Genomic DNA, 25,001 nt, shown 5'->3' on the forward strand with positions numbered 1-25,001 from the left:
TGCATCTGACATAATCATAGAATGATAGAAACTCAGAGCTAGAGGATCCTTTGAAGGTCATCAAGGCTAATGGTTTGATGCAGGAAATCCAGAACTGGAACAACTCCAACAGATGGCTGTCTTTATTCCTTTAAAAACATTGTGAAAAAATTTCTAAAATAAAGACTATTAAAAAAATAAAACCGAGAGAGAGAGAGAGAGAGAGAGAGAGAGAGAGAGAGAGAGAGAGAGAGAGAGAGAGAGAAGCCAGAATGAAATCCTAGCCTTCTCCAATATTGGCGATCTCTGATCTTCTTTATTTTCTTCCCTCCTAGTGAATCTATTTTAGGATTAATTTTAAACTCTGGATTGGATCAAGAGATCTAACCAGGAAAGGTTCCATAAAACTCAAAGCATTTCCCAGGGATATTATAAATGGGGAAATACCACTGAAACTTCGATAGGAGTACTGAGCCCTTAGACCTTTGTTTAGTTGCGATGCACTTTTAAACGGTTGTTGTCTCTTCCTACCCTGGTCTTTGGACTTATTCCGTGACATGCCAAGAGAAGGGGGTTCAGTCATCATCATCTTCGTCTTCATCATCATCCTTACTGGGTGCACATCTTTGGAAGCAGTTCACAATCAGCGCCAAAACGAAGCTTGACACGATAGCAGCGATGGAGACAGCGACGCCAGAGAAGATTATGATTATAAGGTCTGTGAGTGACAAACTAAATTTGCAGTCCCTGAAACTGGCTTCTGATAATTCACTAAGAAAGACGGTGATGTCTTCCACAGGGACAGTACACTGGATTTCATCGAGACCTGCACGGAGAGAGAGAGGGAAGAAGGAGATTTTTTTTTCAAAAAAAAGTAGCAATATTATTATTTATCCAGTTATAAATGTGACTCTTCCATACAAAATGAAGCACGGCAGCTCACTCAAAGGAGGCAAATATTTTTGATGGTAAGATGAAAACATCCCTATAGCAATACAGATATATAACTTTCGTAAGCATACCCAATCCATTTAACATGTTTGTAAATTGGATTTTGTTTTTTTTTGTTTGTTTTTTTTCCAGTTCTGTGTGAAGACCAAATAACGAGGCAAATCAAGTTGATCTGTGAGACTTTCGTACCCCCATCCCCTGAGTTGAAGTTCAGTGGCAATACCCCCTCAATTGGATCATTCCCCACCCAAGCCTCCTAGAATCATAGAGTTGGAAGGGACCTTGACGATCACCTAGTCCAGCCCCACGCAATGCAGGAATAGGCAGCTTTCCCATATGGGGATAGAACCTGCAACCTTGGCATAATCGGTACATTGCTCTAGCCAACTGAGCTATGCAATCTCTAACCTCCTGCCACTCTTTCACTCGGGGGTTTTTTTCCCTGTAAAGAACAACTCTATAATTTCCTCTATATGTTTCTCTAGGAGCTCATACACACTTCTGCTTCTCCCATTACTTTCCCCTGAGATGACCTGTTGTTTATCACTGAAATGAAACAAACGCCAATTCGTTTTTTTAGTTTCCAGGCACAGAAGTGGAAGTGTGGACGATCGCTTAATCCATGGGCTTTGCAAGAAGTGAGGCTGTCCAAAGTCTTGCCTGTGGAGCACGGAATAACTCTGGGGTTTTTATTTTTATTTTTAAGGAACATCAGTAGAGGATTGTGTTGTTAAAGCCTTCAGAGCCCATAGAATACGTTGTATCTCTGATCCTCTTCCCTGCCACCACAAGCTACATGTCCCAGGATTTTTCTTTCTTTTAAGAAGAAGCTGCGTGCTTTAAATACACTTTCAATTTATGATGTCGGAAGTGACATTAGGGCTCATCTAGACTTCCGCATGCCCTGCTCCTTTCTCCTGGGGAAAACCTGGCCTTTGCTACTGAATCGGAGCAAAAGTCAATAGAGTTTTACACGGATCGGTGCCTATAAAGTGTGCGACAAGCAGAAAACTGCCCAGACTCATGCTTTTGAGGCACAGGAGAAATGGAAGAATGGGTGAGTCCAATTAAGTGTGTCTAGGATCACAGACTAATGCAACCCTTGTGTTTAAAAAGACTAGGAGGCACACACAAGGAGGGAGGGAGGGAGGGAGGGAGGGAGGGAGGGAGGGAGGGAGAGAGAGAGAGAGAGAGAGAGAGAGAGAGAGAGAGAGAGAGAGAGAGAGAGAGAGAGAGAGAGAGAGAGAGAGAGAGATGAGCATTTAATTAGAGATTTAACCAGAAGTGAATCATTACAGCATATTGCAGATTAAAATGAACAGGAAGACCGGAGTTACAGCAGAGAGGAGACGGATCACTCTGAGATTAATTGTAGAACAGGAGACAGGAGGCCTGGAAAAAATCCAGTTCCCTGCCGAGAGGGCAGAAATTCACCCAGATCAGGGAGCGGCATTCAATCCCCGGGGTCAATGCTGAATCCATGTGCAAGCCTCTCCCCTTCCAAGTGAAGAGACAGATTGGGGGCAAAAGCTACTTTGCAATATGACATTGCCCAGCTGGTGATGCTCAGCCTTATCCCAAACCCAGCTCTATCCTTCCCCTCTCTGGGTTCTTTTTTTAGCTTCCATTGCAACCAAAGCCAGAGAAGGACTCCTTAGACCAGGCATCCCCAAACTTCGGCCCTCCAGATGTTTTGAACTACAATTCCCATCTTCCCCGACCACTGTTCCTGATAGCCAGGGATCATGGGAGTTGTAGGCCAAAACATCTGGAGGGCCGCAGTTTGGGGATGCCTGCCTTAGACCCACCCTGCCCATTTTTTTCTGGCAGAGGTCAGGTGGCCCTGTGTCATCTACTATATATTTTGGGAAATGGTTTGTATGTTCTCTCTATGTTTGTCTGCCTCTAGAGATATCGCCACCCAACTTGGCATGAGGATTCCCAAGGTGGGGCCGTGGTCTTTGTCAGTGTTGATGTTTGGGCTGTGCGCACTATTTTGAATTGAGATGGTTGGTACTGGGTCTCTCTTCCATTTTCAATGCCCGTAATTGCCAGTGAATCACAACAGAATAGCAGTTAGACTCCCAAATTGCAGCTGTGCTCCCCTGACAATGAAGGAGAGAAACCACTTGATGAGAACACTTTGCTTAGGGACAATTCAAACCCTGATTATTATTGTTATTATAATTACTACTATTGCTATGGAGAGCCAGTGTGGTGTAGAGGTTAGAGTGTTTCGCTAGGACCTTGGAGACCAGAAATCCAAACCCCCTCTCAGCCATGAAGCTTGGGGGCCAGTCACTGCCTCTCAGCCTAACCAACCTCACAGATGGGGAAAGGATGGGGAGAACCATGCGTACAGCCTTGAGCAACTTGGAGGAAAAGTTGGATAGAATGAAACACATAAAACAGTTATTCCACTTGATGACTAAATAGGATTGTAGGCAGTTTAGAAAGTATTAAAAAATCAGTTACTCAAGCATTAAAATATAAGCGCTCACAACTGAAAGAAAATGAAAACAACACAGAGGTGTAAACAGGAGAGCCAGGATGAATCCTAATCATAGAATTGTAGAGTTGGAAGGGACCCTGGGGGTCGTTTAGTCCAACCCCCTGCAGTACAGGAATCATGGCTAAAGCATCCCTCTGCTTGAAAACCTCCCTCTGCTTGAAAACCTTCAATGAAGGAGAATCTACCACCTTCTGAGGTGATGAATAGCTCTTACTGTCATAAAGTTCTTCCTAATGTTTGGTCCTTTCTTTTGAGTGATCAAGGGGATGCCTCTGTAAACAGGTGTGCCTTCAGAAGCTGAATACCAATGGGGCCTCTTGTATCTGAGAAGGGAGTGCGCCCCATTGCATTGGTGCTACCAGGGTAAAAGCCTGCCTCCGTGTAACCACAAGCTGATACCGGTAATCATCAGGTCATAACAAGACCAACTAGGTTCGCTTTGTCGATCCCAGAGTCCTTACCAAGCAACAGAGGGGAAGTCTACCTTTGTTTAAGGCCTCATATGTAAGTAACAAGACCTTGAAACAGGCCCAGTGTCTTATCAGTCAACCAGTGCAAGTCTCTCAACGGTGCTGTGCTATGTGACTAGTACAGACCCTGGAGGGTATGAAGTTATATGACCCCTGAGCCGTCTGAAGACAGCCCTTTATAGCAGGCATCCCCAAACTTTGGCCCTCCAGATGTTTTGGACTACAATTCCCATCATCCCTGACCACTGGTCCTCTTAGCTAGGGATCATGGGAGTTGTAGGCCAAAACATCTGGAGGGCCGCAGTTTGGGGGTGCCTGCTTTATAGTGAAGTTTTTTTAAAAAAAATTAATGCTTTTATATATGTTGGAAGCTGCCCAGGGTGGCTGGGGCAACCTAGTCAGATGGACAGGGTATAAATAATAAAGTTGTTGTTGTTGTTGTTGAATAGGACATCCCTATTTTCATCAGAGAAATGTTGGAGTAATATTAGCTGGTAATATTAGCTAGGGAAAAAACCAAGGATTGAAGGAGGGATCTTCTGCCTATAAAGCATCTCCTCTGTCACTGATCGCCCTTCCTGGTTGCGCAGAGCATCCTTTGGTAGCAGGAGTGGTGTCAGACCTCATGCTCTTGCCCGATCCCAAGGACAACCAGAGGGATCAGAGGAACATAAGGCAGATGCTGCCTCAGCTTAGCCGCCTGCTTTGCTGACAGATGCTGCCGGAGTTTATTGGGGTTTCAGCTTCGCTCTTCCTATCTGCAGAAATAATCAAATTGGCACATTGCCTCCAGAGGCCCATTGCCACTGCCATTGATGGGAAACTATGGAAAGCTATTGGGTGCATTCCCAGCAGAGGAGCCGATTTGCCCCCGCCATGGAGGGCCCCAAGTCGTGTGACGTGCTGACGTGGCGCACATGACATTGCCACTCAATATTGAGGGGGCCCAGCGCTCTCTTTAAGATTGGGGGGGCAAATTGTCTCAGCCCCCCTAGCTGGCATGCCTCATACCTGCCAAGTTGCTGTCAGAGAAATAAGGGACCGGGCCGGAAAAAGCAGACCGGAAGTAGCGCTGCCGCCATTTTGGAACTGGGCAGAGCATGCTCAGAAGTGACTTTTGATGCTGCTTTGCCCAGTTCCAAAATGGCCACCGCGCCAGAAGTCGCACTGCAGCCATTTTGGAACTGGGCAGAGCATCATCAAAAGTCGCTTCTGAGCATGCTCCACCCAGTTCCAAAATGGCTGCTGCGCCAGAATAAACCGGGGGGGGAAACAAAAACAAATCCGTTTTTTTCAGCTAGGAACAGCTGGAAAAACGGGGATTTCCCCGGGAAAACGGGAGACTTGGCAGCTATGACCTGCTTCCTGACACACCTTGGGAGTAATAGAATGTGAAGTAATCTGGCCTCCATCCCATGGGTGGGAGATTTGGTTCAACTTGCACTTAAAGCCAAACTTCCCTAATTCACACTTTCTGAAACACTACAAGAACCAAACCACAACCATCCTTTGAATTTCACATTTCTCCAAATTTTGCAATGCAGTTCTCCAGTCAAGTAATGAATACACTAGGGCAGAGGCGGAGCTAGCTGCTCTGGCACCCAGAGCGGCGCACATGCTGTGCACCCAGGGGCGGGGCAAGTATCCCAGGGGGTGGGGCAAGTGTCCCAGCGGGGCGCCACCTGAGAGCCACCCATGGGGGGTGGAGTGAGTAGCCCATGGCAGGCTGCTTCCGGGGGGGGGGGAGCCATGCCGCTTTGCCAGCAGCCTTCTTCCCTTCCCTCTTCCTTTTGACAGCTCTGGGGAGCCCCCCCCCAACAGAAGCAGCCCGGGAGCAGGGAGCAATGGCGTGCCACCCACCTGTGACTCCCAAGCCTCCCCCCAGCTGTCAAAATGAAGGGGGAAGGAGGGAAGGCCACCGGCAAGGTGGTGCAGCTCAGTCCCTTCCCCTGACGGCTCAGGGTAGGCTTGGGACTTGTGGGTGGGCGGCATGCCAAATGTCACCCCCCTCAGTGAGGGCACCTGGGTCGGACCACCCCCACCGCCCTCCCTTCCTCCGCTCCTGCACTAGGGTAAAGCATGCATATAAATTCACACACACACACAGAAAACCCCCCTATGGCTTTAGAGTGGCCCTGATGCAACCTATATCTAGGCCCCAAACCAATTTGGGAGCCTTGCACTGTGTTTAATTAGAGCATAATACCCATTTAAAGGTATTTAAATTCCCTTCAACACACATTTAAAGCACATGTTTTATCCCAATGAGTGCTGGGATCAGTAGCTTCCCCCCTCACAGAATTACAATTCCCAGCACCCTTAACAAACTACAGATCACAGGATTCTATGGGGAAAGTCATGTGCTTTAAATATGCATCAAATGGACTTTAATTGCATCATGTGGATCTTCCCTCTCTAGTTAAACGTGTGGTTTGGAAGGAGCCTGTCTCTCTCTCTCTTCCCCCTGCCCTCTCGCCTTGCCATCAGACACCCACACATGGGTGGGTGGGTGTAAAATGAATACTTTTCCAGTGCATTGGTTCAACTTAAGAAAGAAGCCCAGTTACTCCAAAATCCAGGGAGTGATTCAGCTGAGCATTTCAGAACCATTCCTGGTGGTGGAGGTCACATACTTCTTTCATTATTATTTTTTTCCAATTAGCTGCATGCATTTGGGTGTCCTACCTCCTGGAATTTTGGCATCACCCCCAGTGCCAGCCTCAAATTTCAAACAGTCGCAGTTTGTATTGCAACTCTAGCAAAGGTCCTGAAAATCTAATTACAAGGAATTTTGGTGCTAGCTAAGTAAAGCATCTGGGACATGAAGTTACAGCCACTGCAGAGACACCGGGATTTGGGAGACCCTTTGAAGCGAAGCCACACTATCCTGGAGTTAATAATGTCACTTCCTGGCTGGACAGATTCATGAAACATTACGTGGGACAGAATGTTGCCCGCTTTCCAAATTGATGGGGGGCTGGTACTCCAAGGGCAGAAGCAAAGACTTCCTCTTTCCTTTAGAGCCAACACAAGGGCAGAAAGCTAAGGATGGAAACCGCAGGAGGGGAAAGTGCTCTTTGCCAGGCATCTGCTTGGCCACTGTGAGAACAGGATGCTGGACCAGATGGGCCTGATCCAGCAGGCTCGTCTTACATTCTTAAGGATGCTTCATTTTCCTCCTCCAAACTGCTATCGGGATTTTAGAGTTGCAAACTCACCAGGATGGTTTCTGAAGTGATTACATTGTTCTGCTTTTCCTTTCATTCCATTGCTTTTTATTTATTTCCCCAGAGACCCCCAAAATACATTATGAAAACCTGTATTCCCCATAGATGCACCACAAGTTAGTATAAAACTTTGGAACTGGTCTTGAGAATTTGTGAATGAAATGAAGCGCCTGCAGAAACCAAGTCCGGTCTGGAGAGATTCACAAATCAATCCCTTTACTGAAGTACAGTCATACCTCGTGTTGCGTTCTGCTCTAGTTATGGACTTTCAGTTTACGAACACGGCAAACCCAGAAGTGTTTACTTCCGGGTTCTCCACCCGCGCATATGCAGAAGCTATCTGCACACTTCGCACATGCGCAGAAGCGCTCGATCGTGCCACACACATGCACAGAAGGGGCACTCTAGTTGTGGACTTTTTGGGGTGCGAACACCTCGAAACGGATTAAGTCCGCAACCAGAGGTACCATTGTATGACCTTTAAAAAACAGCAGTACAGCGAAAGTTGCAGACAACTAAGTTCTACTCAGAGTAAACTCATTGAAGTAACAAACCATCTGACGGGGCTTCTTTAGCTGTGATTCCTACATTGCAGGGGATTTGATCAGCTGTACAATTCTTTGATTCTGCCTTTGTACTTTGTGGGAGAAAGTGGAGGCACAGAGCTGCCCTCTTTCCCCATTCCCTGACCACATGCTCAGTCATGCTTAAACCCGGATTAAACATATGGTTCCGGGGTGGGGTGGGGGGTCCCCACCTCTTTCTCCCTTTCCCCAACCACATGAGCATGCGAACAATCAGTTATGCTGTTTCCTGCTGCTCCGGGGTGGGGGTGGGGACCCGAACCAATGGATTCAAATTATGAGAAAGAAGATTGTGAATAATTTTCTGATACTTAAGAGCTGTTAGATAGTGGTACAGACTACAGTGGTACCTTGGTTCTCAACTTAAACCAAAGTGTTCCAAAACCAAGGCGTGCTTTCCCATAGAAAGTCATGCAAAACAGATTAATCTGTTCCAGACTTTAAAAAACAACCACTAAAACAGCCATTTAACATGAATTTTACTCTCTAATGAGACCATTGATCCATAAAATGAAAGCATTAATCAATGTACTGTACTATAAAAGAAATAAGACAGTATTGTAGATGATAACAATTAATTCTTTTTCTTACTTGCACTGATGATAGTCATTGTTTGGATGGGGGTCTTTTATCCATTTCCGCAGTCACACAATCAATCAATCAGTAGCTGAACTGGGTTCCACACAGCCACAAAAACAAATTAACCGAAAAAGCCTCAAAAACAGAAACGCAAAATAAATCGCAAAAGCGCCAAATACAGTGGTACCTTGGTTCTCAAACTTAATCTGTTCCAGAAGTCTGTTTGGCTTCCAAAATGTTCGGAAACCAAGGCGCAACTTCTGATTGGTGCAGGCGCCCTGGAAACAATAGCCGACAGCCGCATCGGACGTCCGGCTTCCGAAAAACATTCGAAAACCGGAACACTTACTTCCAGGTTTTCGGTGTTTGGGAACCAAGGTACCACTGTACCTCGGTAGGCGATGGACTCTCTATCAATGTTACAGGTAGGTAGCCGTGTTGGTCTGAGTCGAAGCAAAATAAAAAAATTCCTTCAGTAGCACCTTAAAGACCAACTAAGTTTATATTTTGGTATGATACGATGGTATGCACACGAAAGCTCATACCAAAATATAAACTTAGTTGGTCTTTAAGGTGCTACTGAAGGAATTTTTTTATTTCTCTATCAATGGTTTTCAAACAGCAGATGGATTGCCACCTGCCAGGGGTTCTCTAGCTGTGATTCTTGCATTGCACGGGGTTGGACTAGATGACCGTTGGCGGCCCCTTCCAACTCTGCAATTCTGCGATTCTATCAATTCAGTGCTCAGATCCAGGTCAGTGCCGGAGTTTCAGGGCTAACTCTAGATTAGGGGTACCCATGAACAGTCTTTGTTGTGGGTGCCCAGCCCCTCCACCTCGTCACTGCTGCCCTGTGTTCCCATCACCCCTGCCGCATGCCATCCCACTGCTACCCTGCTGCTGATAACCCCCCCCCTCGCTTTCCACCTTACCATGAAACAGCATCTGCTGTGGGGCCTCTGAGGCCCTTCAATCGAAGCGCAAACCCCCGAAGCACAGGCCCAGGCCAGGTTTTTTTTAATGGCACTTGCAGGCCCACATGCAGCGCAACTTCACGACCTCACGTCACCCACAGTCAGGGGTCCAAGTTGGCACCCCTGAGTCCTACTGCAACCCCTTGTTTTGTCTCAGGCACACCTTTCCCTGGCCCATCCAAAATGGCTCCATGAGCCAAATGGAGAGGCCTAGTGGATCTAATTAGATCTCCTGTGCCACTGAACACTTTGCAAACAAAATAAATACTGGGGGTGGGGTTGTTGGTTGTTTTTTTTTTTACTATGTTATATAACTTTGTGTTTTCGTATTGTGAACCGCCCCGTGGTTCTTGGATGAAGAACAGTATAGAAATTTAATTTTTCAAATACAGTACGTGCATAAATAAAAATAAACAGCTTGCAGGTCTGTCGGCTCGCTTGCACCCACAATCCGCATCACGACATTGTGCACATTGGTGAAAACAAGTGCAGGAAAAGCAACCTTCATTTATTTCTCTCTTTTTTAAAAAAAAAAAAAGTGAGGGATATATAATCCGCTTTTTGAGGAAGCCCTCTACAAAGAGGCTTTGCAACACATGTTACAAATCCCGGTCCAGCTCACTTAGAAATGCAACTAATGGTAATGATAAAATCCAAAGCATACAAGAGCGATCGTATTTCGCTGCAATAAGCCCCACAAGCAGCCAATGTTTAAATGAGTATAGCAGGGGTAGGGGGACTTCCTTTAGCCCAAGGGCCGCATTCCTTTTTGGAAACACCTCCAAGGGCCACATGCCAGTAGTGGGGTTAGGCCAAAGGCCAAAGTGGGTGGAGTGATGCCAAATCGCAGCCTCTTCTCTAGCCTCTGTTCAGCAAGGAGGAAGCCTGTTCAAGGACACATTCCACCTACGTAAAAATCCTAAGAAGGATGTAAATTAGGGCCAGTGAGGGGCGGAGCCTGGGAAGAGAGGGCGGGGCTCCAGAGAGGGTGGTGCCCAGGTAGAGTCCCAATGGCCAGAGAGTGAGGCCTGGAGAATTGCATTTGACACTGGAATGTACTAGAATCTCCTTCATTGAAGATTTTTAAAGAGAAGTTGCATCCCCTCCAATATTTCTCTGGTGAAAATAGGGACATCCTATTATTATCCCCCCCCCATGAAAATAGGGACATCCTATTACCATACCCTCCATTTCTCAGGTGAAAATAGGACATCCTATTCCATCCCCTCCAATGAAAATAGGGACATCTTATTCTATCCCCTCCAACATTTCTCCAGTGAAAAGAAGGATGTCCTATCCCATACCCTCCAACATTTCTTCAGTAGAAATAGGGGCATCCAAAAGGAGGAGCTTCCAGAACCACATCAGAAACCGAGACGGCTTCTGTGATTCTGGGAACACTTGGGGGCGGGGTGTGAAGTTGGATTCTTCAGCTGTAATTCCTGCATTGCAAGGGGCTGGACTAGATGGTCCTCAGGGTCCCTTCCAACTCTACAGTTCTATGATTCTATGGCCCTTGCATTAGGAGAATGCACAAACAACACTTCTAAATAGGGATGGAACAGCTGACTATATGGACCGTGACAGCAGGGTCATGTGTGGCCTCACAGAGATGGAAACACACGACCACCATCTTGTCCCAGGGCCTCACCAAAGCTTCTACTAGCTCTGCGAGCCACAGAACACCACAGCCTTCCAAAAGGGAGTTTTGGAAGCTACGCACAGCCCTGCCAGCACTGGGCGACACAGTGTTCAGCGTCCTTCAAACAAGGCCGCAAAAAAAAGTGAGGGGAGGAGATTTGCACAGCACAAGCATGCGGCTGTGCCCTCTGGGCTGAAATCATTAGATAATGTGCGACCCAGGACCAAAATAACAGAAGTGACCTATCTGTAACGCTCTCGCCACTTGTGTGTTCGTTTACAGGAGGGTTTTCGGCACCAAAAAGGCAGTGCCTCAGAAAACCTGGAGGGCACCAACTCAGCTTGAACTTTAATTGGCAACAGCTAAGATTGGAAGTGCAAATTCCTGTTGTATAAAGAACGGGGTTTCTTCAGAAGAAGGAAAAGGGAGAAGGGGCATGCGCAAAGCACACTTCCTTCACATTCCTGAATTGCCTTTCTAGTGAAACTGAAATGTATGAGGAACGGAAAGCAGAGCAAAGCAAGTGAAAGGAAGGATAAGCCTGGAACTGGTGGTGGTGGGAAAGACCATTCATCTCTACTTCTGTATAAGGGGCAGGAATTGCGTGTGATCTGCTCACTGAGTCTGGCTGAGCCTTCCACAAAGTGCTGCCTCCATGAAAACCCCACATTGCCGCCTCCTGCATTTCTGCTGAAGGCATTGGAGCCCAGGGAACTGAGAAACATGGGGATTTCAGAAGCAGCCTTCTACTGAGTCAGACCTTTGCTCCATCTAGCTGGAAGCAGCTTTCTGGGGTTTCAAAAGGGGGGCTCTCTCAGCCCTACTTGGAGATGTCGAGGATGGAACATGGGACCTTCTGCTTTCAAATCGGATGCTCTACTCAGAGCAGTGGTGTTTCCCTTTAAAAATAAAGCAAGATTTCACTCTTCATTGTTCTAACTGAGGAGCTTTTTAAAAAGGAGCTGAAGAACACGCCTTTTTCCTGAGTCATCATGTTGGTCTATCTATCTCAGTAATGAACTGAAGATCTCCAGCATCTTCATGCTAACGTCCCTTACCTAGCTTGTAGCCTCTGGCAACCCTCTCCTCCATCAATTTGCCTAATCCTCTTTCAAGAATAGCTGTCAAGTTTTCCCTTTTCTCGCAAGGAAGCCTATTCAGCATAAGGGAATTTCCCTTTTAAAAAAGGGAGAACTTGACAGCTATGCCTTCTCGGCCTTCTCGGTGGTGGCGCCCGCCCTGTGGAACGCCCTCCCATCAGAGGTCAAAGAGAAAAACAGCTACCAGATTTTTAGAAGACATCTGAAGGCAGCCCTGTTTAGGGAGGCTTTTAATGTTTAATAGATTATTTTATTTCATTTTTTGCTGGAAGCCGCCCAGAGTGGCTGGGGAAACCCAGCCAGATGGGTGGGGTATAAATAAATTATTATTATTATTATTATTATTATTATTATTATTATTATTATTATTATGCTTTCAAGCCAATCTGGGTTGGTGGCCATCACTGCCTCCTGTGGAAGCGAGTTCTGTAGTTTATATGCTGCATGTTTTAGTATTTTAACTTCTGCATGCTTTAAAGTACTGTTGCAAAAGAAAAAAAACCCTGGTTTTCTCTTTTTATCTTTTTGAAAAACCACTTTGAGGTGGGTTTTTTTAAAAAAAAAATCAAGTTGTGTATTTTCTTTCTGAAATAAAGAACAAATTAAACACTATCCTGACTCTTCCAACATTCAGCTTGGATGAGCATTCAGCTCTTCATCTCAGGGTCGTGAGTTCGAGCCCCACATTGAGCAAAAGATTCCTACATTGCATGGGGTTGAGGTAGATGACCCTCGTCAGGGCAGTCTTGAGCAGGTCACGCGCCCTGGCGCTGAGGGACGGAGATCGCTCCGGCGCCCCCACCCTCGCAGAGCGCAGCATGGCTTGCCGCGCAACGCCCTGCCTACTGGCCCGGCGTCCTGGTGCCCCGCGCCACCGGGACTCTACCTAGAGCCGGCCCTGACCCTTGTGGTCCCTTCCAACTCTACAATTCTATGATACTATGACTCTATTCTATAATGTCCATGAGCTCCAGTGCTATGAGAGAGGGAGAAAAACATTTCTCTAGCCCCACTCTCCTTGCCATGCATAATTTTATAAACTTCTATCATGTTGCCTCTTAAGGGCTTGTCCACACTCTTGTATGTCTCATGGTCTGAGCCATTTCCCCCTTGCCCCTCTCCTTTCTCAAAGAAAACCTGCTCTTGAGTGATAAATTGAGCAAATGCAATTCCGGAGAAAACCCAAATTGCCACCTGCCCCGATTGAGTCCACAAGGAAGTGTGGACAAGCCCTTACTCACCCTTCCTAAAAACATCCCCAATGCTTCAACCTTTCTTCATAGGCGGAGTCGCTCCATCCATTTGATCTGTAGCCATTTCTGGACAAACCCGGGGGCCCCTGCTTGCAGTTCACAAACAAAATGCATCCTGCTTAGTGCTTTCATGGCTGTAGTTTTGCCTGCAGTGACTATCCACCCCTCTCCCCGCCAGCCCCACCATCTGGGATATATTTGGCTATGTAGCAATAAAGACCTGAACTCTTGAGCGGGAGATGAAGTGGCTCTCAAATCCCGCCTGCAGCTACCTGAACAAGGAAACGTGGAAAGCACACATCAAAACTAAGTGCCTACAGAATACAACCCAGGAACCTGTGCTTTGACAGCTAAATGGAGCAGATGAATGTCTTGGGGGGAGGGGGGTGATCGTGACTTTCTCCTCTTTAGTGGGTGTGTTTGAGGTTTGTGCATTTTCAGAATGCAGCATGTGTGTGTGTGAGAGAGAGTTTTATTGAAGGCTGGATTTGGGGGCTCCCAAATGCCTGCAAATGTAGTGTGTCAGTCCAGGCTATACCTTAGCCAGGGTTGTCAAGATGGCACCTGCTGGGACCAGTGTGACCACCAGCACTTCCTATGGCACCTGGAAAAGTTCTCGGTATATAAAGGTAAAGGGACCCCTGACCATTAGGTCCAGTCGTGACCGACTCTGAGGTTGCGGCACTCATCTCGCATTATTGGCCGAGGGAGCCGGCGTACAGCTTCCAGGTCATGTGGCCAGCATGACTAAGCCGCTTCTGGCGAACCAGAGCAGCACACAGAAATGCCGTTTACCTTCCCGCTGTAGCGGCACCTATTTATCTACTTGCGCTTTGATGTGCTTTCGAACTGCTAGGTTGGCAGGAGCTGGGACCAAGCAGCAGGAGCTCACCCTGTCGCGGGGATTTGAACCGCCGACCTTCTGATCGGCAAGCCCTAGGCTCTGTGGTTTAACCCACAGCGCCACCCGTGTCCCGCGTCTTGGTATATATGTCCACTCAAAAACCCACAAAGTTCAAACCTTTGATCATATTCTTCCTACTCACAGTCCATCCAGCTATAACTGAGGACTGGAAGGATACCTCGACCTTTACGCTGACCGTGTGGTATAAAAAGACTCTGTATATTGTTTCCTTGGAGAAGCTAACCAATGAACTGAAAGTCACCAAGGGCTTTGCTGCACCGCAAGATTAAGTGGCCATATCTGGCGCCATGGGGTGGGGATCTTTATTTACTTACAGGAGGTACTCGTGAACGACCACTTAGCCATTTGTTTTCTGCAAGTCATTTCCTCCATCATGGAGGGCATGTGTTGCAGTGAGATCACCGTAAACTGCCTCCCTGTTGTGGGGAGGGACCATTTGGTTGGCCACAACTCCCTATTGGCTGCCCCTCTGTTGCTGGGGCAGAAATTTGGCTGGTTGGGATGGCTATTGGCTGCTATGGGGCTATTTAAGCTGCTCACCCACCCTCCTCTCCCTATATTTAGGGTTGTTCTTTTGGCCTTGCTATGCCTGTCTAGGGGTCGTCTGTTTTGGAGCAGGGGCCCGGTAGGAATTTTGCCACTTGGCTGATTGGCTGGTGCCACTTGGCTTTTGCCTACTGTGTAGCAAATCGTCACAACTTTGTAAGGTTGGTAGTTAGGCATTTGGTTCAATGTTTTGGGGAGGGGACGTGGTTGGCTGTGGCTGCCCCTCCATTGCTGCTGCTAGAGAATTCTGTTAAAGGAATCCAGGGGCTCGCCTTGTTTTTGTCCTACCCCAGTCAAGGGGCTAGGGCCCTGGCCAGAGCCCCTGGGAGCATCTGGGGTGAGCTGTGAGATCGAAGCCAGCTTCTCACTTCCCCAAGATGCTTTCCCTTACTGACATATGGTGGTGCCCAGTGTCAGTCCTGTTCCTGCCACCGTGCAGGTTCAGGTAGTCTGGAACCAATGCCAAACAACCACTCACATGCTGTAATCAATAAAGTTGTGGCCCAAATTAATGCCAAAAACCTGAAACTAAAATCTGTGTCTATTGTGTCTTTATTTTGGGGGTCTTCACGCGCAATTGCAATTTCACAGAATTCGGTCTCGGTCCTAAACGGCCTCGGTCCTTTATATCTGAAGGAGCGTCTCCACCCCCGTTGTTCAGCCCGGTCACTGAGATCCAGCGTCGAGGGCCTTCTGGCAGTTCCCTCACTGTGAGAAGCAAAGCTACAGGGAACCAGGCAGAGGGCCTTCTCGGTAGTGGCACCCGCCCTGTGTAACGCCCTCCCGTCAGAGGTCAAGGAGATAAACAACTACCTGACATTTAGAAAACACCTAAAGGCAGCCCTGTTTAGGGAAGTTTTTAATCTGTGATATTTCAATGTGTTTTGGTATTTGTTGGAAGCCGCCTAGAGTGGCGGGGGAAACCCAGCCAGATGGGCGGGGTATAAATAAATGAATAAATAAATAAATAAATAATGCAATTTGTAATGCAATTAAAGTCAATATAGATACTCAGCGAGACAGGTGTCTTAGCCTCCCATCTTCAGCCACAGACCCACAGGCATGCCAGGTCTGTTCTTGTACCCAAGAAATTGGTTTAGCAAGATGTAGATAAGTTACCAAGGGCAAGCCCTGCACTTCAGCCCGGCCATATTTATTTAAGTGGTTTGTAGAGGTGACCATTTAAAGCCTTTTATGGGAATGTCTTGAGTCGCTACAAGAGTGACCTTGTTTACTAATGGCTGATGCATTTTTAACATTACTTTTAATTAGAGTTTAAGTAGTCCTCGAAGTGTGACAGCAGTGTCTCCTTTCTCTCATCCTTGACCTTCTTTCACTTATCTCCCCCCCCCATCTCTTCTGTCTTACAGTGCCTTGGGAGACATTTTCTTTCCAGGTAAGGGAGGGGAGAGACTCTCTCGTAGCACCACAGTTGAGTCCATCAAATGAAGGCTCTCCTCAGACACTTCGCCAATGAAGGGCTTGTTTGGGTGCCATGCTAATGGTTGCTCTTAGCCAAGGCCCTTGCTCCACAACACACAAAACACACATAGTGGAGACTAAGGATGGGCAAATCTGTACAGTTTGATTGCACACAGTTTCTCATTTTCCCCATAATCTTAAATTCAGTTCCCCATGTTCACACATAAGTTAATTTGCGAATTATTATTATTATTATGGTCCTCGTGAAAATTCACCAGCATTTTGGTGCGAATTTCTCCCGATAGACATTCTTGTATATGGTGCATATTTGTCTAATATACACAGTCGTGCAAGGCAATTGCCTGTAACATAATGCAATTTTGTATGTTGTTTTACCAAGTACAGTCGTACCTTGGTTTTCGAACAGCTTAGTTCTCGGACGTTCTGGCTTCCGAACGTTGCAAACCCGGAAGTGACTGTTCCGGTTTGCAAACTATTTTCAGAAGTCAAACATCTGACAGGGCTTCTGTGGCTTCCAATTGGCTGCAGGAGCTTCCTTCAGCCAATCAGAAGCCGCACTTTGGTTTCCAAACATTTTGGAAGTCTTCCAAGGTACGACTGTATCTGCATTTTGGAGGGCACATTCACCCTAGTAAATAAATGCAGCTCGTAGAGGATAATGGGTGTATCTGCATTCAAACGTTAAACATTCTTTTTACACTTAAAAGTATGAAGCTAGGACACCATCACCAAAAGGAAACATAAAAGATTCTTTAGAGTGGGGGCTAATCTTTAAAATAATAATAATAATAATAATAATAATAATAATAATAATAATAATAATTTATTATTTACAATAATAATAAAGAATTATTATTCTGGCTGAGTTTCCCCAGCCACTCTGGGTGGCTCCCAATTGAGTGTTAAAAACAACACAGCATTAAATATTAAAAACTTTCCTGAACAGGGCAGCCTTCAGATGTCTTTTAAAAATAGGATAGTTGCTTATTTCCTTGACATCTGATGGGAGGGCATTCTCATATATATATATGAGAGATCCATTATTTTTAAAACACTGCCAAAGGTCTGGAAAGGCATTTGGGTTGAAACCTTATTCGTTATCATTATCCTCTGAAGCAGTTAACACATATTTATGGTTCTGAACCTGGCTGGATAAATTCCACTCGCAGCTGAATCCTAGTTGGGATTTTGGACCAAACCAGAAAATGATTCCCTGGTTCTGTGTTGGGCTGGGGAGTTAATGCATCCCTACGTGGGTGGGTGGGGGAGCCACCCAGTGTGAACTTCTGTGCAAGGATAACAGCATTTTCCTCTACAGAGCATTGCTTCCCAGCAAACACACAGTTATGACTCCCTGGTTCTGCATGAAGGCTATTGGAAGGCACCCCAGCTCCGGGGCTGGGGGGGGGCGGGGCAGGAAATCCCGTATTAAAACACAATCGAACTAGACCAGATTGCTGGCATTTTTAGTTCTGCCAGACATCCTGCTCTTAGCTGCTGTTCTTCTTTGGGGAACTGAGCACACAGAGGAGCAAATGGTTTCACACTGGAAAGGATATGCACCCCCCTTCAAAACATATTCCAAGAAGTCTTTAAAAAGAAAAAAAGGTGTTAGCATCCAGCCAAGGAGCCATATTAATCTTATCCCCAAGTGGAATTAAGCTAAGGTGTATGTAACTACATTTGCTGTGTCCTTGAAATACCCTCAAACTCGTCCTTTTTTTATTCTCACCCACTGTTAAAATTTGGATTGGGAGATCCTCACAGCAACGTATCGAGGGAATACTAATTCCAGAGAGATTACTTAATCTAATGTTCTTTCTGAGAAGAGACAGGTGATTGGGGTTCCTGTTTCTGGTAGCGTATGAAAAAACCTGCTGCAGGATCAGGCCAGAGGCCTTTCTAGTCCAACATCCTGTTCTCGCAGTGGCCAAACTAGATGCCCCAATGGGAAGCCCACAGGTCACCGCACAAACTTCCTAAGAGCTATTTCTTTGACAAAGAGGAGCTGTGAACATTTAGAAAACAGGACAACACCTTTGTGTGTCTGCCGTTTTCAAAAACGAGAAGGAACAAAACGTAACTGGGATGTGAATGGTTCTTGGAGTTGTTGTTATGGTGGTGGTTGTTCTGTTTGTCAAGGGTAAGAATGAGAGGAGATAGACTGATATCTAAGGAGGAAAAATCTAGAACTCAAAGATCGAATACAGTGCTCCAAAACATATTAGCTGAGCAGCAGGGCTCATTACCAATTGAGACTGCGTCATTACCAGTTGAGACTGCGTTGCTGGAATCTGGAATCATTTAAGCTTGGTCAGATAAACATAGTAAGGTTAGATAGATGGTTTAGGTGTGGCGGGGCTGGATACAGGGGAACGAGACGGAGTCCAACAGCCCCAGATCCCATCTGGTTTGCTCTGCGGACTAAACATGCAGGTTCCCAGCGGCTGGTTTTCAGATACAAAATGCCTCTTGACAACGGAGGCAGAGTATAGCCACCCTGGATAGTAGCCACTGATAGCCCCGTCCTCTGTGGTTTTATCTGCCCTGAGCCTTCCAAGTTTTGAAAGTTGAACTGCTCCATTCAGAAGTGTCCATGTGTCTTTATAAAAATCATTTTTTAAATGATGTAGACATGAGTAATGGTGCTTATGGAGCCAAACTGGTGGGTGTGGTCAGGGAGGGGAATGGGCAGAGCAGTGAGCGTGACTCTTATTTTTTTAGGGTAGGCTATACATTTCAACCACACAAAAGTTGGGGGGTTCCATTCTCATATACTGTACCTCTTTTCATCGTCCATTGATAAAGAGGCATTATTACAGTTCCGGGAGAGATTTCAGGCAGGCAGAAGCACTTGGGAAGGGTGTGGAGGAGAGAAGTGACCTGGCATAGAAGGCATGGCCTTTTGGGGGTGGCCTGGGAAGAGTCCCAAGGGGCAATGAGAGAAGTCTGGAAAGTTGCATGCAAGGGAGCATCAGGATCAGGACCATGGTGCATAAATATGGTGTTAGCCTTTCCTCTCCTGCCAGAATCCCAGTGAATATCAGCCCAACTGAAACGTCTGTTATTCCCTTCTTGAGCAAATTGTGTTGGGGGTTTTTTGGGCAGGATTGGGGCAGTGTCATCAGAAATGCAACAGGAAAGGAATGGCTGTAGTCCCAATCTCCTGAGCCACTTTAAAAATAAACCCCAGTTTGCTTAGCTCATATGACTAGATGCACTCCCTTAAGCTGGAGGGGATGTTCCACCAGAGGGACATATTCCACAAATTCTGGAGGCAAGTCCTAAACAGAATCTCAGAGATCGTAGGTAAGCCAGTTAACTTTGATGCCAACCTATGTTTATTATCAATGTTGGTTTATTATAATATGATATGTTTATTATAATGCTGACTTAACTTGTAAAGCTCTCATTATATATCTGCTGGTTGTGGCAAAGCAACCCATAGCATAAGGATGGTAAATTGCTCCAGATTTTCTCTCTCTTCACACATGCTTTTAAAAAAGCTCTGTGCATAGCCAGTGAAAAACTCACTAGCTCACTACAAGTTTCAAGAGGCAAAACCAAACCAATGGATTATGCAGCCATGTGGTGGCCATTTTCAACTTATATCAGGAAACAGTCCTATAACTGGCCAGTCATCACCAAGTCATCTATTATCACTTGCCTCCTATTTTTGTATAAAATATGCTTATATATTTAGGGTGATGTTATCATGCGGTTTCTCAGCAGGATATGTGTCCCAAAAGATGTCTCTCTCATATTAGAATGGAGCATTAGTCACAATATTTTGTGCGACAGCTTACAAAATACGTCAGTCGCTTCTACACACTTTCTATCTTTTTAAAAATTCACTAACTTTTAATTTTGCCTGCCTACCATTTTATTCTACTTCATTTTAACCATGTTATTACAGTGGTACCTCGGGTTAAGAACTTAATTCGTTCTGGAGGTCCGTTCTTAACCTGAAACTGTTCTTAACCTGAGGTACCACTTTAGCTAATGGGGCCTCCCGCTGCCACTGTGCTGCCGCTGCTCGATTTCTGTTCTCATCCTGAAGCAAAGTTCTTAACCCGAGGTACTATTTCTGGGTTAGCGGAGTTTGTAACCTGAACTGTCTGTAACCCGAGGTACCACTGCACTTGTTGGATCTGTTGTATTAAATAGAGTATGCTGGTTTTTAACTTTATAATAAAGAGACAATATTAAAATGGTCACCAGGAAGTCGTCTTCTGCTTTTTGATTCTGCCTTATTGGAATGTGCCTTAAATATACAATGAAGATGCTAACAAAACCTGAAGAACGTCATGTTGGCTATCCTTTTCCTCTTTTCTATGGGGACATCCATCTGCAGCAGATTAGAAACTTTGTCAGTTTCACTGTAGACCAGTCTTTGTCCTCCAGTGGAACTGGCAAGGGTTTTTTTTGGGGGGGGGCTTATCAATTTCATTAGCATATTTTCCTTCCTTTAAAAGGCCCCATACAGATGTCAGCCCCAGGAGATCCAGTAATTTTCTAATTTGCAAGAACCAATGAGACACTAGTGAATGCAGAAAGGCATTTCTGTCACCTTCCCAGTTTCACTGAAGTCTGGAGATGAGGAGGAGAAAGTGTGTGTGACCAAAAATATAATGATGGGAGATTGCATCTGCACTAGGGATGGACAAGTATGCCGGTTTTCCCATCAGTTTCTCATTTTTTCCAATTTCAAGATCATTTCTCCACATTTCCACATCAGTTTCTAATTATTATTATTATTTTAAAAAAAGAAGTTCTCATGAAAATTCACCAGCATTTCAGTGCAAATTTCTCCCAATATAAATCTTTTTTGTATGCAATATTCACGCGGTACACATTTTTGGAAAATAATTATCCTCCGTATAATTCATTTTTGTACATTATTTCCACTAATATATGCATTTTATACATACACACTTTTATGAATTTATTTTGGAGAACTGCATTTCAAAATTCGGAGAATCATGTCTTAGGAAGTGCGGTGAATGTGAACTGAATGGAATTTCTCCCCGAGCCCTAACCAGAACCCTCTCACAGGCCACTGTCATTCAACATCTGGGACAGGCAGGTGACAGTGTGCCTTCCGTCGCATCAGCTTGGGTGGATCTACTTCAGGGAGTACCTAACATTTTGGACCAGTGGGCAAATTTAGAATTTTGAGAAAGTGCTGCAGGTGGCAGTAGTGGTAGCATTACCCAAAATCGCTACCATTTGGGGGTGGTGTGTGGCTCCACTCACCAACCCCTTGCCACCACCACCCCACCCTTTACTCTCAGAAGCTTCCCCTTCACACCCCATACAATTACTAAGCTTTCCTTGGCCTCTTGAGTTTATAAATCCAGCATTGTGACAAGGCTCTACAAATCCTCCAGTGGGGCTGTAATGACAGACTTAACACTTTCAATGTATATAGAAATATATGCGAAGAAGGTAAGTGTTTTTTCAGGGTTGAATTTTAAAAGACATCCATGAAATCTTCCCAAAAGGAAGAATGGGGATATGGGATTCTCCTAGGGAGAGGTAGCAGCAATCAGAAACTATCCCTGCAGGAAAAAAGAATATCCCATAGAATAGTACAGAAATACTATAGTATACTATAGAAACAATTGGAGCTTGTCACATTGGGGAATTCCACCTCAAGTGGAAACAGAAGCAGAAATTGCCAGGTTTCATTTAACTGACCCTTGGAAACCAATAATGAACCCAACACCTAGTCACCATAGCTGCCAAGTTCTCCCTTTTTAAAGGGAAATTCCCTTATGCTGAATAGGCTTCCTCGCAAGAAAAGGGAAAACTTGGCAGCTATGCTAGTCACTTTTGTTGCTTCCAGTCTGCAGGTGAAATACTATTGATTATGCTCCCACAACACCACTGTTTTTGCATTGCATTCCCTTTGCACTGAAATGTATAGGGTGAAATAACATGACGGTATAATTTACATAATTAATTATGTAAATTACATCACAGCAGATGTTGAAATGAATGGTGCTTTATGCTGTAAACGAACTGCAGCAGAAGGGAAACAGTGCTGCATGGATGAATGCAGGGGAAAATGGAAAAAGTTGCCTCCTTACATCTCTAAGGGAACCCAGCACCCATGGAACATTACAGGGGGAACTGGAGTCCATGGCCTAATTGCAGATCTTAACATACTGAAGGGAGGCGAGTGTCTATATAGGAGCAGGTGCTTCAGAAAAGGTGGGGAGAGCCACAATGCTAGATGCTCTGGCAGTGCTTTGTTAAAAGCTCTCTGATGGCCTTGGGGAGAGGCCGGCTTGCTGTGTCATAAGGCTTTGTCCTCCATCAGCTGATACAAAGTGGCAGAAAGATCTGGTGTAGTTCTAGAGATGTGGAAACTGCTGAACTACACACACACACACCAATTCTTACAGTTCTTTCACTAGAGCAGCAAACCTGCCTCTAATATCACTTCAGGCAAAAATGCAGTGACAAATTAAGTGGTTCCCCCCCCCCAAAAAAAACTATCCACACCACTCCATTGCACTTGGAACTTCTAGTTGTCAGGAAATTGTGGTACTTCACCCAGCCTAGCAATTCAGTGGTGCACCCCCTGTTTCTATCAACTCACGGAGCCCATCCCCCCCCACTTACACTTGACTTGGATAATTAATGTGCCCTTCCCTGACAAAAAGAATGCACAATTGCAAGGTAGTATTATTATTATTATTAAAAATGGATAAATACACAGAAACTATTGAAGTGCCTCGAGACAACTTCGCAACGTTTGCAAAATCCATGTTATCCACAAAAGCTGGAGGGTTTTTTTGGGGTGGGTGGGTGGGAATCACAACGAATATGTCACTGTTCCATGCGTGAACTGAAGTAGCACAAATAAAGTGAATATTCCCAGCACAGTGTCACAACCATTCAGTATTCAGAAGGCTTATTGCATGTGGCGGGAGTGGCGGCGGCAGGAGTGCTCCTTATTTATGTATACAACCAACCTCCAAGAGACTCTATTATGGGTTATCCTATTTGACAAGGCCCCCTGTCTCCCTATGTAGTTAAAGAGCATAAGAAGCTCTCATTATTAGGAGTTCTTAATTGCATGCAGGAGGAGCCCCCTCCTCCCTCCTGCCAGTGGAGAAACTCACCGCCAACCTGCCTTAGACGGCATATATTTTGCTCTCACGGAATCAACAGACCCAAGAAAGAGACCATCTGTCCGCGAAGAACAGCCTGTACACAGACAGGAAGACAGACAAAACAAGACAAAGCTGGGTGGCAGGCAGCATGCCCTGGGAAGCTTTGGAAAAGATTTACCTTTCTGGAGCTTGGGCGCATTAGCCTCCAGCCAGCTGAAGAGACTGGCAAAGTCACAATCGCAAAGCCAAGGGTTGCCCTCCAAGCGGATGGTCCGGAGGTTGGGCAACGCTTCAAAAGTGGCCACATTCAACGTCTGCAAGTTGTTGTCGTTCAGCTCCAAGACCTGGAGCTGCTTCAGGCTCTCAAAAGCAGCCTCGTCCACCTCGGCCAGGTTATTGTTCCCCAGGCTCAGCTTGATCAACTTCTCCGCCGACTTGAAGATGCCGGCATCCAGCTGTGTCAAGTTGTTGTAGCTCAAATCCAAGTAGACCAGCTTGCTGGAGCTGCTGAAGGTGCCGTCCTCCAGGGTGGCGATGGAGTTGTTCCTGAAGTCCAGGTAGACCAGGTCGCTGTAGAAGATGAAGAAGTCTCCCGGGATCTCCTGGATGTTGTTGTTGGCGATGAGAAGTTTCCGCACGTCCAGCGGGAACGGGCTGGGGACTCGGGGAAGCCCTTGGTCCCGGCAGTCGATGGTGTGGTAGTCCATGCAGCTACAGGCGGAGGGGCAGAGGTGCCCCGAGGGTAAGAAGAGCAGGCAGAGAAAGAGCAAAGGAGGTAGGCAGCAGAGCGGGGGACATGGCCACATCGTCAGGCACAAGCCAAGTAGGGGGGGAGCTCCTGCTGCTAGGAGAACGGCATTTTTCGCCGCCGCCGCCGCCGCTGTTCAGTAGCAGTACCCGTGTGTTGAAGAGATGGAGCGTGCGTGCGTGGCTTGGAAGTGTGTTGTTTTATCCGAGAGATCACATATCGTAGATCAGATAGCAGCAGGCTAAAGAGGAGGCGGGGAAGAGAGAGAAAGAGAGAGAGAGGGAGACTAGTGGAGGGGGGAGGAGGAGGAGATGAACGAGAGGATTTGTGCAGGCAGCAGGGGAATGAGAGTACCATCGAACGGAGGGGGGAATGAAAGGCGGCCGAGCACACGGATGAGCCTCTTAAGGGTTCAGCGCTAAAGGAAATGAGGGTTTTGCTGCCAAAAAAAGGCCTTGTCAGCAGCAACAGGGTTTACAGTAAGGGAGCGGATAATAAAAACGAGGCTGACTGTGTCTGTCATTGAATGTATTTTTGTACACGCATTGGCTGATGCTGCAAAGGCAGAAGGAGGCAGAGGGCAAGGCTGGACGTGGCATTATTGCTCCTCAGTGCCTCTTTCTCCGTATCTCTGTGTGTTGTTCCATATTGAATGTGGGCTATTGCACGGGAGTTTTGTTAAGGGCTCACCTTTGGAAAGGGAAAGCTGCCCCTCCCCACAAAAGCCGATCTCTCCCCCCCCCCTCCATCAAGAAGGAGATGATGTAGGGCTTAACTTGTGCCTCCATAAATGCCATGCTAGTTCACAGCAAGGCCGCTTTTATAGGGCTGTATTTGGAGACTCTTCAGAAACCAGTGCAGGAAATTGTGGCAATGCGCCCAGTGAGAGAAGATTACTGGGAACACAGTGTCTGCCTATGAGTTGCTGGGAATCACAAGTGAGG

General features: G+C 46.2%; 1 protein-coding gene across 1 annotated transcript; it reads right to left on the bottom strand.

The window, feature by feature from the left end:
• Positions 1 to 199: 199 nt before the first annotated feature.
• On the bottom strand, positions 200 to 24,193 carry LRRC38 (leucine rich repeat containing 38). The gene is made up of 2 exons (XM_035118808.3): positions 23,488 to 24,193; positions 200 to 805 (listed from the first exon to the last, which is right to left on the bottom strand). The coding sequence occupies exons 1-2, from the start codon at positions 24,113 to 24,115 to the stop codon at positions 555 to 557; spliced, it is 879 nt and encodes a 292-aa protein (XP_034974699.2). The 5' UTR covers positions 24,116 to 24,193; the 3' UTR covers positions 200 to 554.
• Between the last annotated feature and the right edge of the window lie 808 nt (positions 24,194 to 25,001).

The sequence above is a fragment of the Zootoca vivipara genome, chromosome 6 (genome assembly GCF_965207765.1).
Source record: "Zootoca vivipara chromosome 6, rZooViv2.hap1.1, whole genome shotgun sequence".
Lineage (NCBI taxonomy): Eukaryota > Metazoa > Chordata > Lepidosauria > Squamata > Lacertidae > Zootoca > Zootoca vivipara.